We start from the raw sequence: 17,308 nt of genomic DNA, 5'->3' as shown, positions 1-17,308 counted from the left end.
TAAGAACCACGTATAAGGTATAATAACCTAAAAATCAACCAGATTATGGATTTTATAAATGCATAAATCATAATTTATATAAGTGAAGCACACTAAGGACAAATAATTGTCAATTTAAAATATTTATGACTAACTCGTCAAAATATTATCAAAACTAATGAAATAATAATAATTGATAATAAAATATAACCTATAATACTCAAAATTTACTTTTAAAATTTGTTTTCAATCATTTTTACACGGTTGAAAGATTTTCTCAAACGGTTATAAATATTAACCACATGAAAAGTGTGAAAGACGGTTCAATATTTCTAATGATATTTTCAACCAGTTGACAATCTAAACAACAAGATATAGTTTGAAAAGTTAGTCTCATGTGAGACCGTCTCACGGATCTTAATCCGTGAGACGGGTCAACCCTACCCATATTCAAATAAAAAGTAATATTCTTAGCATAAAAAGTAATATTTTTTCATGGATGATCCAAATAAGGGATCCGTCTCACAAATACGACCCGTGAGACCATTTCATACAAGTTTTTGCCTAGTTTGAAATGTAAAAACTTGTGAATAGTAAAGACACGGGAATTTTATGGATGTAAAACACTCACACGTCACTCCTTCCTCTGTAAAAAGGATTCCACTAAAAAACTTTGTCTTATATATATATATAAATATATATATTTATAAGTGCGACTAAAATATTTAAACTTCTTATTACAGCTAACTATTTTAATTTTTCTATCAGATTCGTATTTTATGATATTATTAGTATATTAAAATTCATAATTATTGATATAAATTCTAATAAATAATTTATTAAATTCTTTACTTTCAATTCTTAGTTAAAAAATAATAAAATATATTAGTATTAAATTTCATATTATTATATTATTATATACTTATCATGTTATTGTACTATTGCATATATAATTATTTTTTTCTTATATCTTCATGTGATACTATAATTTATCACTTAATTAGAAACTACACTAAAATATAATTACAAAATTGCATTAAAATAATAAAATAACATGTAGAAAGAAAATTAAAAGGATAAAATATTTAAACTTAGTATAAAGATGGATTATTTGAGAAAGTTAATTTAGGAATTACATTTTATTCTTGAAGTGATATAAATTATTACAATCAATGTATATTGTAGTGATAATTCATTAGCAATTGTTAGACTATTAATTCTATATGATGTGGAATAATTATGCTACTAATTAATTATATATTAGGTGGAATAAATAAAAAAAATTGATATTTTATTTTTACACTTACAACAATTAAAAATTTACCAATATATCTTTATTGAATTTTTGGATTTGTATTGATGAGGATGTCATTTTTATCTTTTGACAATTGAAAAGATTATCAATTATCTACACTTACGTAGGTTTATAGATAAAAAAAATATATTTTTATTATCAAACATATATTCATTTTTAATGCATAGATTTCCCATAAATTATGTAGAAAATTTTCATGCAATTAATCTAACAACACACAATTTAAGGGGATGGTAAAAAATTTACAATGAAAAACTTTGTTATTATTTTTACACTTTTATAAGTATAATAGTTAAATATATATTCTTTTAATATTTTTAATGATTTTTTAAAATTAAAAAAAGCTATTGTTTTAATATTTTTTCTAAGAATTATGTATCAAGAAAATATTATTTCTCTAATGTATTTTTATTATAAAATATTTATTCAATTTTTATGTAACATTATTTTCAAAGATTCTTATGTTGCAATTTTTTATTAAAAAATAAAAACACTATTTTAATCCTTATGTATTTAATGATTGTGTAATTTTCATGCAATTAATCTAACAATACACAATTTATGAGAATAGTAGACAATTTACAAGGAAAATTTTGTTATTCTTTTTGTACTTTTATAAGTATAATAATTAAATATATATTCTTTTTAATATTTTTTGTAAGAATTATGTATGAAGAAAATATTATTTTTTCTAATATATTTTTTATTATCGAATATCGATTCAATTTTTATGTAATATTATTTTCAAAATTTCTTATTTTACAATTTTCTATTAAAAAATAAAAACACTATGATCCTCATGTGTTTAATGAGTTCAAAAAAATAAATACATCAATTAAATACATAATCAATACATTACAAATCCATTATCTCAAATCTGTCCCTAAATTTTATATATTTTTTCCACCAATGCCCATGCAATTAATAGAAACAATGCATAGTTTTTGGGCAATGTAGTAAAATCACAATCAAAAAACTTTGTCCATCATCCACACTTTTATAGGTATATAGATTAGTTAATGTAAGAGTAATCGTAAAAAACAAGACAATGATATTAAACGCAGAAATTGGATTACACACATTTTTACTACTGAAAAAAGAAAGGGAAGTGTATAATTATGATGGAGAACAGGAGAAGTATAGTTTTAATATTTTACCCAAAATTTCCCATTAATTATTCAAGCGTCAATCCTCTCAAGAAACACGGATTCTTGGTTCTTTTTTCATTGATTAAGCATTTATAGTTGATGCGTTATTCCCAGGTATCCGTGAAATCGTTGGAATGCAATTGGGGTTCAAACAAAGACATAAAAGAAAAAATGAAGCATACTGTGCTGAATATGACCATTTCCTCATCACTAAAAAATCTTGGTACGATCTCTCAAAATTGTGGTCGAAGGGATGGTGATATTTCGAAGTTCAAATTCTATATTCTTTAATTTGATAAATAAATTAAATAAAAAACACTTTAAAGTTTAAAAATCGTTCGTTCCACCAATACCAGAAGGAAATTGACTAGCCTAGTTCCATTCTTGGCGCTCATCACAGTAGACGGCTTATATGACAGTAACAGAAATCAAATCTAACTACATAATACACCAAAAGACAAAGCACAATTAATTAACCTCAAATCTAGAAACACGAATTCATTCTAAAAGACAGCATTTCTACAGATCAAACGCAACTAAAGTAACACGCAAAGCAAATGCTGCTAAGATTTTATTGCATCAGTAGAGTTATTGGTTTTCATTAAGTTCTCCTTCTCGGATTGGTCAAACTGAGCCTCGATAGGCTTCATTTCTGTTTTTTTCTTCTCCTTCAAGATGACCTGCCTCGGCATAACTTCTATCAAGAAGTTTCCTCCATTCCATACAGTTGCAGTAACCTTGAGTAATTGGAAGGCAACATGTAATTTGTAAGATAAGAATATCGGGACAGTGAGCGCCATAGTTGCTACGGTGAATATGGCTTGAAGCAGAATGTACATAAACAAGCGATTATGATCTCCAAGCAATCCACTTAAACGCCACCACATGTTGTTTGCTTTCTGGGCTTTCTTTGACAGTTCCCTGCTCGATAAGAAGTTCGAAAAGTAGTGACCATATGTTTCCATTCCATTAAATAACGAAAAGTTGGGCCCCAGGTTTAACAGAAGTATCATTTTAATCAGGGGTGGACCTAAACTTTCGAAATCGCGGGGGGTGGGGGGGCGGTGTTTAAGACCTGACAAGGTGAGGAAACCAACTAGATATTTGGGGACAAAACTTGAAGTTTTTTTTAAAAAAATTACATATACAGTTACAAAAACTTTTTGTTGGATGGGACACGATCGCCATCATCACCCTCTTGCAGAAACCATCCCTGATATACAGTAACTTGCAGGCGGGGAGAGAGAGAGGTGGAAACCTGTAGGAAGTCATTACTTCGGGATCTTTGAGTAGTCTTTGGTGACGTAAAACATTTACAATCAGAAAATAAAGAAGCTGCCACACACTGTAAGCCACCAAAGGAACAAAAAAAAGCCATGTCCACAGATATGATTTGCTTTCTGCATAGGGCCATGTTATTCTCCGAGCTGTTCCCTCGGGATGCATGGCTTCAAAAAACAGAGGATCCCACCATCGAATTGTGAAGAAAACCAATCCTGAAAGCCAAATTTGAATCATCGATGACTTACTTGATTATGGGACTATATATACATTTTAGAATAATTTTTGAGAAAAACCAGCTTTGTATCCAATAATTTTTTGCAACAATCTGAGCTACTACGATCTGCTGGACCGCTAAAGTGATCATGAAATGGCAGAAGGACAAATAGTTTAGCTGAATCATTCCATTTTCAAGAAAAACACATTCAGAGTACAACATGGTTCCTATTTTCCATCACCGTCCACAAAAGTACTAGTAATACATCCTGTCTCCTACATTCTTTTGGGGAAGAGCACATTCTGAAGCAGTTTAACTATCATAAAAGAAATTTTGTACTGTGAATAATTCATAATTCGTCGAGTGTTGAAACAGCAGCTGCTCTCGAATTCCATGAAATATAAGGAGAAAATTACTGCCAAAACTTCCGCATCCTTTTATGAACTCCGAGGTAGAGGCAAGGACGAAAAAGAGGAGGTTGTCAGTGGGGTGCCTCCACCTCCACCCAACACACGGAAAAAAGAAAAGTCTGAAACAAGTTTCTTGTAAATGGAAAAGAGTGTCACTTTAGTTATTTCCTCTTGATTTGGTCAAATCCCCAGACTTTGTTTTCACCCATTATACAGAAATGAATAGACTACGTTCATTAATTATCTTCCTGGTATACCTGAGAACAACTATTTCAACCTGAAAAACCATAGCCTTTTGGCTCAGGTTGCTAACCATTTTCATGTAAAGAAACCTCAAGATAACTCTGGAAGCTTGACTTGTGAAAAACGTCTGTAATATGGTATGTAGTAACAATACATGATGATTTTGTCACCTTGAAAATTAAAATTTCTCGACTGACATAGTACACCATACAGGTGCCATATGTAACAATCTCATCACATTGAGCAACTGTCGGTCGAATTACTAGGTTAATGCATCATATGCACGACTCTAATACTCCAAACCTTGGTCCATGCCAGTGCTAAGAGCTGAGCTAAATCAAAGACCAAAATGTATGACCATAGATGCATCGTAAGCACATATATAAAACTTGGAACATCGTCAAGAAGTTTTAATGTAAATTTGGACTATGTATCAACTTTAACTAGTCAAAATTAACAGGAAAAAAAATCCAAATATTCGGTCCTCAAAATCTCAAGATACTGAATAGCCAATGAATCATTGAAGAATCGTAGAGGAGATTCATCTTACCAGGCAAAAGATGTATGAAGACGCTTACAATTTTATCCATAGAATTGAAAACTAAGCTACAACGCCAAACAATGAGCGCCCATGCCAATGGTCCCTGTAATCATTTTACATGAACTTGAAAAAAAAAGAGCAAGGGTTTATGTTAATGAACTGAAGTAACAGTAATCTAATAACTTACCTCTGCAAATGAGAAGCAAACCATGAAAAGTTTCTCGTTTCTAGGATAACCCAGAATCATGACCAAAGAGATTGTATTTGCATAATAGCAAAAGTCCTGCATGACAAAAACATAAGTGAATCATAAGAATACTCTTTCCTTAAGACTGTAGAAGAAGCATAGCATGCACTATGAATTCAAACTCATAACCATTGTATAAGAACATATTGAATCTTCAAACCTTATGTAAATACTGAATATAGAATATGAAACTAGATATAGCTAACCGTGACAAGGCGCAGTTGACACATGCACTAAATTTCAAGGCTGAGCCTAAGTCTAAATTTTGTAAAGCCGCTGGAATCGCAGCAATGAACTATCATGTCACTCACAAAACAGAAGGACCTCTAACAAATTTCCAAAATACCAGATTGATCCTCCACCAGGACAATCAATTGGTATAGATGAGTAGGAGATTACCAGAAGATAATAGTGCCATTTCTTGTATCGGTAGTAAATCCATCGAAGAGGAACGAAAATAATGTAAAACAAACAATATAAGTACCGCACATCTTGTGGCCCTGTCATTTAACCAACCAAAGATCAGACACGATAACAATGCATGCCAGTAATCCCAACAAAGTCGCGTGTCAGTAGATGTTTTACTCACTTGCCCCAAAAACAAAGCAGAATCCTCCGAAGCCAAGAACGCCAAGCAAATGCGTCACCTAAATAGTTCCCAACACATTTATCAGAACTTTGGAAAAATACGCCTTACACTAAGAATCAAGTTGATGAATATTAAAAACAACCAGTTTTCTCATTAATTTGCACGCCTGTATATTACTATGGTCCTGCTTCTATTTAATCACATTTCCCTAATCCAAAAGGCAGAAGAATAAATAATCTTGTACATAATTATGCAAGCAAAATACCTTATTGATGAATCTTTCATGTTCTTCAGCCTGTTTGGCGATCTTATCCGCATGCTTGGACAAGATCTGTTTGGTCTGATCTGCTTGTTTAGACAGTATCTCTTTGGTCTGAGCCACTGCCTACGTAAAACCAAACGCAGCCCACCACGTAAATAAATAACAATCAAAGCACACACAAGCAGGCAACAATTCAGACATGAACTTTTTTTTTCAATTCGAGGAATTTTTTTCCCTTGAAATAGAAGTTTTGCGTGTAATTGCTTACCACAACCCAAATGAATAAAGGATCCAAAATGCAAACCCACCTCAACAAATTTGCAAATTTTGTACCCATTAACCAGCAAATTGCATTCATGCATCTACACAACAAAAAGCTCATACCTTGGACCGATCTTTGAATCTTAGCTTAACTTGCCCATATGAATTCCCTTCTGAATCCTCCACCTCCATGATTTCTTCATAGGCTGCCATTCTTTCTCCGTATAAACGAGAACCCACCTGTTATTTTTCAAGAAACTTCCTTATTTCACTGCGGGTAATGAATTTAAAGAAAGAAGGCTCTTGGACGTGGTACTTTGCTTCATCCAAGACATTGTCTTTTTGGGAGTGAGCGTCTGTCTAGGGAAAGGGAAATCTGTCGCTTTCGCGTTGTTCAGCTGGCTAACTTTGCATAAAAAAAATAATCCGATTACAAAAATAAATTGCTATTTGCTAATACTTCTGAATCTCTCTGATCACCAAAGGGGGTTTCATTTTTCAGACGATTCAGTTGTTATTTTTTTAATGAAATTTTATATTGTCGATTTTGTCTCCGGCCTATGAATATCATCAAACTTTATTTACGAACAGAACCGAACATTTTTATTCTCAAAATCGAAACAAGATAGTTTTAGTTTGATTTTAGAAAGACGGTTTGGTTTTGAATTCTGAACTTCGAATTTTTTTATAAATTAAAAAATTGAATCCATATTTGTTTTTTGAAAAAAAAAATGTTTGTTATTTCCCTTGCATGCATTTATTTGATTTACTCGATCAAATTTGTTGGATTTGTCTTCGTTCACAATCACAATTGTTATGACATGCGGGGAACAAATGTGTTCTACTATGATATAAAATAATTAGTATTATCATCTTATTTTTAAAATTTTATTTCATAGTAAAAAAATTTATTGGACAACTTAACTTGTACGCTAGAATGGTCTCTTGTGAGATTGTCTCACGAATCTTTATCTGTGAGACGGGTTAAGCTTACCAATATTCACAATAAAAAGTAATATTCTTAGCATAAAAAGTGATATTTTTTCATGTATGACTTAAATAAGAGATCTGTCTAACAAAATACGACATGTGAGACCGTCTCACACAAGTTTTTGCGGTACATTATTCTCAATATACAATTATAAAATGGAAAATAGCGATGATTCCTATTTTAGACTTTATTAAAGATCACATACTTTCAAGAATAATACTTTAGCAAAAAAAAAAGGCCCTTTTTTTCATTATCGAACGTAAAGATAAAAATAAAATAGTTATCGGTCCAATTACTTGTAATAATAGCAACTAAACAGTTGTCTGTATTTGGACAAAGTCAAAGGATGAATCAATCTTCATTAAATTAATAATTTCTTAATTTATCTAGAAAATCGAATTTTAGAAGTAATAATCAATGCTCTCACGATGAACTGGCTTTGTATTGACTTTGTTTAGCGGATTATTTCACCCTGCCCGTGTAGGCAGTGTCTGCACGGGAAGGGAACGGCCCGGATCACTCCACATGAGTGATCCGGGCCCACCACCATGTATTAAAAAAAAAAAAAAATTGGCTCGAAAAAATCCGAGCCGTTAGATCTACCCTGCGGGCAGTGTCCGCAGGGGTAGGGTCTACTTTACCTTGTTTAGCAACTTTGAAAAAGTGATTGTGTTTCTTAAATGGGTTATGCATTTAAGTTGCTTTATTTTTGGTAAAAAATTGTGTGAAACGATCTCACGGATCATATTTTGAAGACAGATATTTTATTTAGGTCATTTACGAAAAAATATTACCTTTTATGATAAGAGTGTTATGATAAGAGTGTTACATTTTATCCACTGGATATCAGTAGGGTTGACCTGTATCACAGATAAAGATTCGTGATATCGTCTTACAAGATACCTGCTCTTCTCTTTTTATTGGACAAAGCGATATAATTATTCTGTTTCTAAATTTTAAATTCTAATTTAAAAGAAAATGACTGTAGAACTTTAATTTTTTAAATAGTATATTTTTTGTGAAACGAATGATTAAACATGCTCTTAACGGGACACCTATGTAGAGATAAGTTATAGAATTATTATTAGTATTATTATTAGAGATAAGTTATAGAATTATTAGTATAATTTGAAAAAATCGATTTTAGAAATTAAAACATGTTTAAATTTAAATCAATGTCAGTGGTAGGGGTGTTCAAACTTCGGATAAAACCGAATTAACCGAAAATCCAAACCGAAAAAACCGAACACTAAATCGAACCGAAAACCGAATTTTATAATTCGGATATAAATGTTAAAACCGAAATTAATTTCGTTCGGTTTCGGATTATAAATGTCAAAACAGAACCGACCGAAAAAACCGAAATTTAATTAAAGTAATAATGTTATTTTTATTTTATATTATTTATTGAGATTATATTAGTGAATGAAGAATTATTTTGAATAATACTTAGATGATTATTGTTTATGTAATTCATTTGCACTTTATATTTAAATATTTTACTAAGAAATCATTTTAAAAGATAACATATTATATTTTATAATATATTTATATTGTTAATTTAAATAATTGTATCAAAACCGAAATAATCGATCGAAATAACCGAACCATTTCGGTAGAAAACCGAACCGAACCGAAGAAAAATGGTTCGGATATCGGATTATATATTTGTAAAACCGAAAACCGAAAAAACCGAAATAAAAAACCGAAAACCGAACCGAACCGAACCGACAGATGAACCCCCCTAGTAAGTGGCCATCCCAATCGTGTGATTCAGGCCAAACGCAAAAAATAAAAATGTGGTAAACATGAGAGAATTGAATAATAAAGGGGCCCAATGGAAAATACTAACTTATTCCGTTGAACTCAATACTCTCCTGTCACGCCAAGGGGGAGATAGACAAACTGAGAGCGGAAGAATCGCCCGAAGTTTCGAGTGATTTTCTTGTAGGATTCCTAAGTTTCTCTCTCTTTGTAACAAAAATTTCTTGATAATCTTGATATTTTTTTTTTTGGTTATATGCATGTGAAATTGAAATGCATCCATTAATTAGAGTTTGTGGATTAATTTAATCTATCGGACGATAAAACCTATGACTTGATGTCGAGATTTCTCGTTTTGAGTTTTCTCAAGCCAATTTCCTCAAAAGAACACCTTGTTGAGGTATCCAAAGTGCTGGCTTTGTTTTTAGCTTTACCCAGACGCGTGTAAATTTGAGCATTTTCGATCTGAAACAGGGGCTGCTGACCATTTTTTGGATTTCTGGTTATTTGATTTGGGGAAATGTTGTTTTCAGGTGATTTTGGAAGGATTTGCAGTGTTGGGAAAATTGTATTTGAATTTGAAGTTATTGGAAGATAATGTTGTCCAAAGCCAATGATAGGAAGAGCGCTTATGAGAATTCCGGAGGGGGGAAGTTTCTGAGTGACCTTGAAACGATAAATAAAGCCTTGCATGTGGATAAAAAGCTGCAGAGGCTCGCTTCTTCCACTGCCAGTAGCCGATCCAAGTCCGTCGGAAAATCCCATTTGCCAGATTCAAGGGTGAAGCCAGGGTATGTTAAGAATAATGCTAAAGATTCTTTTGAGAAAGAGAAGAGGTCTCTTTGGAGTTGGAAGGGTCTAAAGGCCTTGACTCAGCTTCGAAACCGTCAGTTCAATTGTTGTTTCTCACTCATAGTCTACTCCATTGAGGGATTACCAGATTTCTTTGATGATGTTTGTATTGTTGTTTGTTGGAAGAGGCGGGATGATGAGCTGATGACTCGTCCTATCAGAGTTCACCGAGTAGTAGCTGAATTTGAGGAACAATTGACACATTGTTGCTCTGTTTATGGTAGCAGGAGCGGTCCCCACCATTCGGCGAAGTATGAGGCGAAGCATTTCTTGCTGTATGGTTCTGTGTGGACTTGGAAGAGGAGAAGAGCTCCGGGAAGTGGACAACTAGTTTCAAGTTATCAGGTAAAGCTAGAGGTGCAATGGTAAATGTCAGTTTTGGATATGTTGTAATTGGGAATGATGGTACTGGGCCAGCTAGCAATAGTTATGTTCCTGAGATTCCAAGCTGGCAGCAGAATAGTAGGACTACAAAAAGCCTGGGCCAATTTAATGAAATGGATGAGCTTAGCATTCGGCGGGGAGAAAGTCTCCCTTCCAGGTCATCTACCTCAAACCATTCTGCAGAAGATATAAAGGATCTTCATGAAGTTTTGCCTACTTCAAGGTCAGAATTGTCTGATTCAGTTAATATACTTTATCAAAAACTTGATGAAGAGATATCTGACGCTTGAGTTGGAAATAAGTTATATCCTGATCCTTCATCCATCGATGATCATAAAATGGGTTCATTTATCAATGCTGGTGCTGCTGAGAAAATTTCTGATACTGAGCTTGAAATAAATGAGTTTTCTGTCATAGAGAAAGGGGTAGAAGAGTTTGCTGAAGAAGAGGTGAAACACGAAGATGATTCGTCAAAGGTTACTCAAGTTCTTGAAGGGGGTCTTGAAACTGTCAATACTATTGAATTCCCCATTGATGAGAATGACCCCCTTGATCCCACAGCTGAAGAAATTGTTTCTCACAAAGATGAGCTATCAGTGAGCACCTGCAACTATAAAGAGACAGAAAGTGACACATGCACCAAAGAGTCACTAATGAAAGAATTGGAGTCAGCACTAATTTGTGCCTCTGATTTGGTGAATGAAGGATTTGATTCTCAAGAAGATGAAAGTTATGCTTTTCACCCAACTAATAACATGGATGCCGATAATTGTAGGGAACGAAGGAAGGGAAAATCACTTAGCTTGGACGATGTTACTAAATTGGTGGCCAGTGATTTCTTGGACATGTTGGGTGTAGAGCATAGTCCAGTTGGTTTGAGTTCTGAAAGTGAGCCCGAGTCTCCAAGAGAACGGCTACTACGGCAATTTGAGAAGGATTCTCTTGCCCATGGAGGTTTACTTAACTTCAATATCAAGAGTGATCCAAGTGAAGCATTTTTTTACGCTCACTCAGAATCTGTCTGGGGAACCATTTCTGAGGATCTCCGCCACTCGTCGATGCGTGAAGGCTTTGTGGAGAAATCTATGGTGGAAATAGACGCATTCAGAAATCAAACAAAGACATCAAGGTTGGAGGATTTGGAGACTGAAGCTTTGATGCGTGAGTGGGGCTTTAATGAGAAGGCATTTCAACATTCTCCACCAAGTGCCTCAGGAGGTTTCAGCAGTCCAATTGACATACTCCCCGAAGATCCTCAGCTGCTGCCTCCCATTGCTGAAGGTTTGGGTCCATTTCTGCAGACTAAAAATGGTGGTTTTTTGCGCTCAATGAATCCTATGCTGTTCCGGCATGCGAAAGCCGGAGGAGGATTGATTATGCAGGTGTCTAGTCCTGTGGTTGTCCCTGCAGAAATGGGTTCTGGTGTGATGGAAATGCTTCACGGTTTGGCATCTATTGGAATTGAGCCCTTAAAAGATATAACTGGGAAGACGATGCAACGAATATAATGGGAAGCTATGCCAAGTCTGGATGGTCCCGAGAGGTTTGTTTTCTGTCAATATTGTGGCATTGCCCGTGACATATCTTTCCATGTGTTATTTTCCTCATAACTAGTACTCTAGTAGCTTAGTTGTTAAGCTATGCGTTTTTCTTGTTTCAGGCAAGGTTTACCGCAGCATGAATCTGAAATTATGCAACATATACCGAATGAGCAAAAGAGTATAAAAGGTATATCCTCCGGCCGGAGATCGAGCATACTAGATTCTGTCAGTGGTGATGCAGAGTATGTCTCTTTGGAGGACCTTGCTCCTTCGGCTATGGATAAAATTGAAGCCCTTTCAATTGAAGGCTTGCGGATACAATCTGGTTTATAAGATGAAGACACACCTTCAAATATTAGGTCACAATCTATTGGTGAAATTTATACCCTGAAGGGAAAAACAGTCCATGTGGATGGCTCCATAGGTCTTGATGGTACTGGTGGATTGAAACTGCTGGATCTTAAAGATAGCGGTGAAGATGTTGATGGATTAATGGGTCTAGCGCTTACGCTTGACGAGTGGATGAAGTTGGATTCTGGTGAAATCGATGACTATGAGCTTGTAAGTGAGCGAACCTCTAAAATACTAGCAGCACATCATGCTACTTCACTGGACATGTTTCGGGGACGATCTAAGGGAGAGAAAAGGCGTGGCAAGGGTAGGAAGCATGGATTGTTGGGTAATAATTTTACCGTTGCATTGATGGTACAGCTACGTGATCCTCTAAGAGACTATGAGTCAGTTGGCACTCCAATGCTTGCTCTCATTCAAGTGGAGAGATTGTTAGTCCCACCGAAGCCTAAAATCAACAGAACGGTTTCCATACTAAGAAACTCCATCAAGAAGGAAGACGTTCTTGAACAGCCTAAAGAGGACACCATTGTTGAAGAACTCATACCCCAATTCAAGATCACTGAAGTGCATGTTGCGGGTTTAAAGACGGAACCTGGTAAAAAGAAGTTATGGGGTTCGACAAATCAGCAACAATCAGGGTCCCGTTGGTTGCTTGCCAATGGAATGGGGAAGAAGAACAAGCACCCGATTCTGAAGTCAAAAACTGTCGCCCAATCTTCGAGTTCTGCTGCACCTATGACAAAAGCAACTGCTCAGCCTGGAGATGCACTATGGAGCGTCTCTTCTCCTGTTCAAGGAACCGGAGCTAAATGGAAAGAACACGTGGCACAAAAGCGACACATTCGCAATCCAAACGTTGTTTTTCCTTGATAGATTTGTGTGATTGAAGAAAGGTGAAGTTTATGTTGTATGGTTGGTTTTAGGTTGTGATGTAAACTAAGTTGTAAATGTTATTTTGATGTATTCTTCAAAATAACAACACCATAGTTTCAAACTATACGTTTGCACAAACACACATTGTTTTGCAGATAGAATGAAATTATAAATCCATTCTCAACAACAAACCAACATATAGTTAGATATTGCCCACAAAATGTGGTGTCAAACCTAATTCCCATAATCCCACAAATCAAAATTTTCAATAAATCCATTTAAAGATCTACACAGAACCGTCTTATTCAAGCATCAATCTCATCTTCATCGTTCACAACACTCGTGGAACGTCGTGTCTCCCTTTCTTTGATGAACCCATACTTTCTAAGAATCCACAAATTCAAGAAAACAACGTTTCCTACAAAACCACCACCATGAGTGTCAACCATGTCAATACCGATATTTTGGTAACTTTACGCAAAGCCGCCTCAAGGTAATCCGGTGACATGTAATTAAGAATGACAAAGTATGTTCCAACTGAAGCGGGAATAGCTGTCCACATTATCACCATTTGAACCCATATCCAATGTGTCCGTTTCAAAGGAAGCCCGCTAACAAGGAGGAGGATTATACTCAAGGATGCAAGAAAAGCAATAGTGTTCAAAATCATGAATATGCCATAGTATTGTGGATCTTTATAAGCTGGCATGGATTTCCCCACTGAATGAGGTTCTTTTACTGGATTTCCATTATCATCTACCACATAGTCGTCTTGCCAACACTGAATGAGGTTCGATATCCATATCTCTGAGGTGTCGAGGACTTTGCCTCAAAACATCCATCGGTGTCAATCCGTTCTTGCTCAAAGCATTTACGTCTAATCCATTCAATGTAAGTAAATGGTTGATGATCTGCAAAAAACGATTTAAAAACACTTTTATCTCCCATAAAACTACTCTAAAAAACTCGAAAAGATACTTAAAGTGACATTAGTACCTCAATGTTCTTCTTAGCGACTGCAATATGCAAAGCAGAGTTCCCCTCGGCCCTCACAATCCTTCCAGTTCAGAAACTCGCCATTTCTACACAAACTCAGCCAAAAGCTTCGACTCCTCCAACCCGTTCCATTTCACACACAGATGCAAACACATCTCCCCTCGATCCGTCAGCAACCGGGTACACTCGGGCTTTACCCGGACCATCAAAGCGATCGCCGCCGCCCTCCCTTTGATCGCCGCCACATGCAACGCATTCCTCCCATCGGAAATTTCTCACTAAACAAACCTCAGCATCAGCACGAAGCAGCTCCTCGACGATGTCCACGTGCCCCTTCGCTGCCGCCAGGTGCAGCGGCGAGCATCCGGTCGAGTCCAGTTCTGATGCTAGCTCCGACTTCCTGATCAGGAATTCTTTCACCAAGTTTAGGTGGCCCAAAGTTGAGGCAATGTGGAGGGGCGTTTCTGAGACACATGATACGAAAATTCTATCTAATATCAAAGAATCTTTTTCCAAGATTTGCCGCAACGGTTCCAGGTTTCCTTGTAAAGCTGCCTCTGATAATCTTTTCTCCATCTTCTTCTAAAGACTATCAGAAACTGGGATAAAAAAGAAAGAAAAAAAGGTATAATCTGGTGAGCATGAACACTTGGAATTTGTATCCGAATTTCGATTCTTGTTTCTATCAAGATTTGGTTTTACTCTTGCAAGAGAGTGGCATATAGGAGATCACTTCAAAGGAGCGAATGAAGGAATGTGAGTCGTGGGCCAGTTGCTTTAGACTTGCCGTTTTGGTAAGAAAAGTATTTATATTACGATGGAATCATTTTCGCCATTCAATATTTTTTTTTTTTAAAGGTACTTGATTCTTTCGAAAATGTCAGTATTTTTTAAAAAAAAAAAGCAAAAACTTGTGTGAGACGGATCTTTTATTTGGGTCATCCATAAAAAAATATTATTTTTTATGCTAAAAATATTACTTTTTATTGTGAATATGAGTATGGTTGACCCGTCTCACAGATTAGGATCCGTGAGACGGTCTCACATAAACCTACTCTTTAAAAAAACGATTTTAAGACACCTCTCTTTCATGCATATTTCTGACTTATGAGTATAACTGAGTAACAATTGCATAGACAATATTCCATACAATGGATATTATTCCCCCACTATTCATTAACCTTGTATAGAATGAACACGAGTTTTACAAAAAAAAATATATATACATATATAATCAAATAACCAATATTAGACAAAAGATATATATAATGTGTGGCATTAGAAACCCATCGATCAAAGGAAGGTTCGATCCTGGGTGTGGGGGCAGTGCCCACACCCAGGATCAAGGGTTGAGATTCATATAATGGGGAATAAAAAAATTTAAAAAAAAAATTGGGCCAGAAAAAATTCTGGCCTTTAGATGTACCCCTGCAGGCAGGCAGGGGTAGGGTGAAATAATCCTCGATCAAAGGGGTGTTTGTGTTTGAACATTTGATTTTGTTGAATGAAATTATACGTGTTTCTAAAAGAAAAAACCCGGAAAGTACATTTTCTTTGACAGCTTCTTCCCAAGATATGTATGAATCAGACATGACATATAAATGAAATCTAACACGTTTCAGATCAATTGTAATTATTGTACAACTTTTTACGATGATGATAATTAAATGATCAGATAAATACATTGATATGATATATATAAATGTCACATATTATTATGACAAATCTGGGAATTCTATGATGTTTGAGAGCATTGCAAACCCACTCAAGAGTCAAGACTCACCAAAATTACGACTTACAATTTACAAACATATAAATACTTTTCTTACCGATCCAACCAGTTATCTATCATCCATGTTGAGTGATATCCGGAGTGGAAATACGAGTAACTTCCGCCAAATATGAGTGATGTCCACAATAATAATTTCATCTCTTGTTTATCACGGTAGGGATGTAAATGATTCAAACCAAGCCGAACAGTATCAGGCTTGAGCTTGGCTCGTTTAAGATTCATTCAAGCTCAAGCTCGAGCTCGAGCTTGATTCGAGCTTTTATCATCTGGCTTGAGTTTGGCTCGTTTAAGATTGATAGAGCTCGAGCTCAAGCTCGAGCTTTATTCGAGCTTGATTCGAGCTTTTATCATCTGGCTTGAGTTTGGCTCGTTTAAGATTGATAGTGAGCTCGAGCTTTATTCGAGCTTTTATCATCAGGTTAGAATTCGACTTGTCTTGAAATTACTAAGCTTGTGAAAATGCTCGAATTCGACTCGTTAAAAGTTCGTTTATCATGTTAATCAAGCCGGGTTCGAGCTTGGTTTATTAATAGCTCGTTTATCATATTTAACAAGCTTGAATTGAGCTCGGCTCATTTTCGAGCTCGTAAAATATACAATTGAGCTCGAATTTGAGCTTGATTCGAGCTTGTTAAAATTAAATATATCTATGATCTAATTTTATATTAGACATAAAAGTTTAACTTTTATTAGCACTAATATTTTTATTTGTCAACTCAACAAATGAGTCAAGCTCGAGCTTACGAGCCACCTAAACGAGCCGAGTTCGAGCTCGCGAGCCTATTAACGAACATGTTTGCAAGCTCACGAGCCGAATACGCTTAGGCTTGAGCTTGTTTTGATTAAGATGTCGAGCTCAAAATCGAGCTTGAGCTTGGTTTGATATGATTAACAAACGAACTCAAACAAGCTTTTTATCGAGTCGAGCTCTGAATAACTCGCGAACGGTTTGATTTGTTTACATCCTTATGTTTTTGTGAGGTTGGGATCAATATTGTAGAAATGAAGTTGAAATATTTAATTTTTTTGTAATGATTTTTTTAATTTTTAAAAGCTAAAATAATCATGATCATAGATCTAAAACGACCAAAATATTTTAAAAAAATTGTCTTATTGTTAAATTTAATAATTTAAAAAAAAAATTCAAAAAAAACAATATTTAAAAAATAAAGTTGGAGGTAAACTTAATCGCACATAAGGAACCCGCACGGGGCCCGTCTGCATTATTGCACGACGATTGCCCCTTGAAAAGGGTTGAGAAACTAACC

The 17,308-nt window shown here is 35.1% G+C and overlaps 1 protein-coding gene and 2 pseudogenes across 1 annotated transcript; 1 reads left to right on the top strand and 2 right to left on the bottom strand.

The window, feature by feature from the left end:
* Positions 1–2,875: 2,875 nt before the first annotated feature.
* Positions 2,876–6,969, bottom strand: LOC140825856 (glycerophosphocholine acyltransferase 1-like). The gene is made up of 8 exons (XM_073187856.1): positions 6,617–6,969; positions 6,236–6,355; positions 5,971–6,028; positions 5,781–5,881; positions 5,322–5,417; positions 5,144–5,237; positions 3,701–3,938; positions 2,876–3,363 (listed from the first exon to the last, which is right to left on the bottom strand). Exons 1-8 carry the CDS (start codon positions 6,704–6,706, stop codon positions 3,006–3,008), a joined length of 1,155 nt encoding a protein of 384 aa, XP_073043957.1. The 5' UTR covers positions 6,707–6,969; the 3' UTR covers positions 2,876–3,005.
* Positions 6,970–9,286: 2,317 nt separating this feature from the next.
* LOC140825854 (protein PLASTID MOVEMENT IMPAIRED 1-RELATED 1-like) lies at positions 9,287–13,376 on the top strand (annotated as a pseudogene).
* A 61-nt stretch (positions 13,377–13,437) lies between these two features.
* Positions 13,438–15,071, bottom strand: LOC140825855 (uncharacterized; annotated as a pseudogene).
* Positions 15,072–17,308: the final 2,237 nt, after the last annotated feature.

The sequence above is a fragment of the Primulina eburnea genome, chromosome 3 (assembly GCF_022965805.1).
Source record: "Primulina eburnea isolate SZY01 chromosome 3, ASM2296580v1, whole genome shotgun sequence".
Lineage (NCBI taxonomy): Eukaryota > Viridiplantae > Streptophyta > Magnoliopsida > Lamiales > Gesneriaceae > Primulina > Primulina eburnea.
Note: the sequence above shows the minus strand (reverse complement) of the source record. Positions and strands in the feature narration are given on the sequence as shown.

Coding starts and splice junctions, on each gene's coding strand:
- LOC140825856 (XM_073187856.1), bottom strand. CDS start 6,706: ATGGCAGCCTATGAAGAAATCATGGAGGTGGAGGATTCAGAAGGGAAT. Junction 3,939..5,143: donor CTTCATACATCTTTTGCCTG/GTAAGATGAATC, acceptor TTTGGCTTTCAG/GATTGGTTTTCTTCACAATT. Junction 3,364..3,700: donor GAAGTAATGACTTCCTACAG/GTTTCCACCTCT, acceptor CTTATCGAGCAG/GGAACTGTCAAAGAAAGCCC.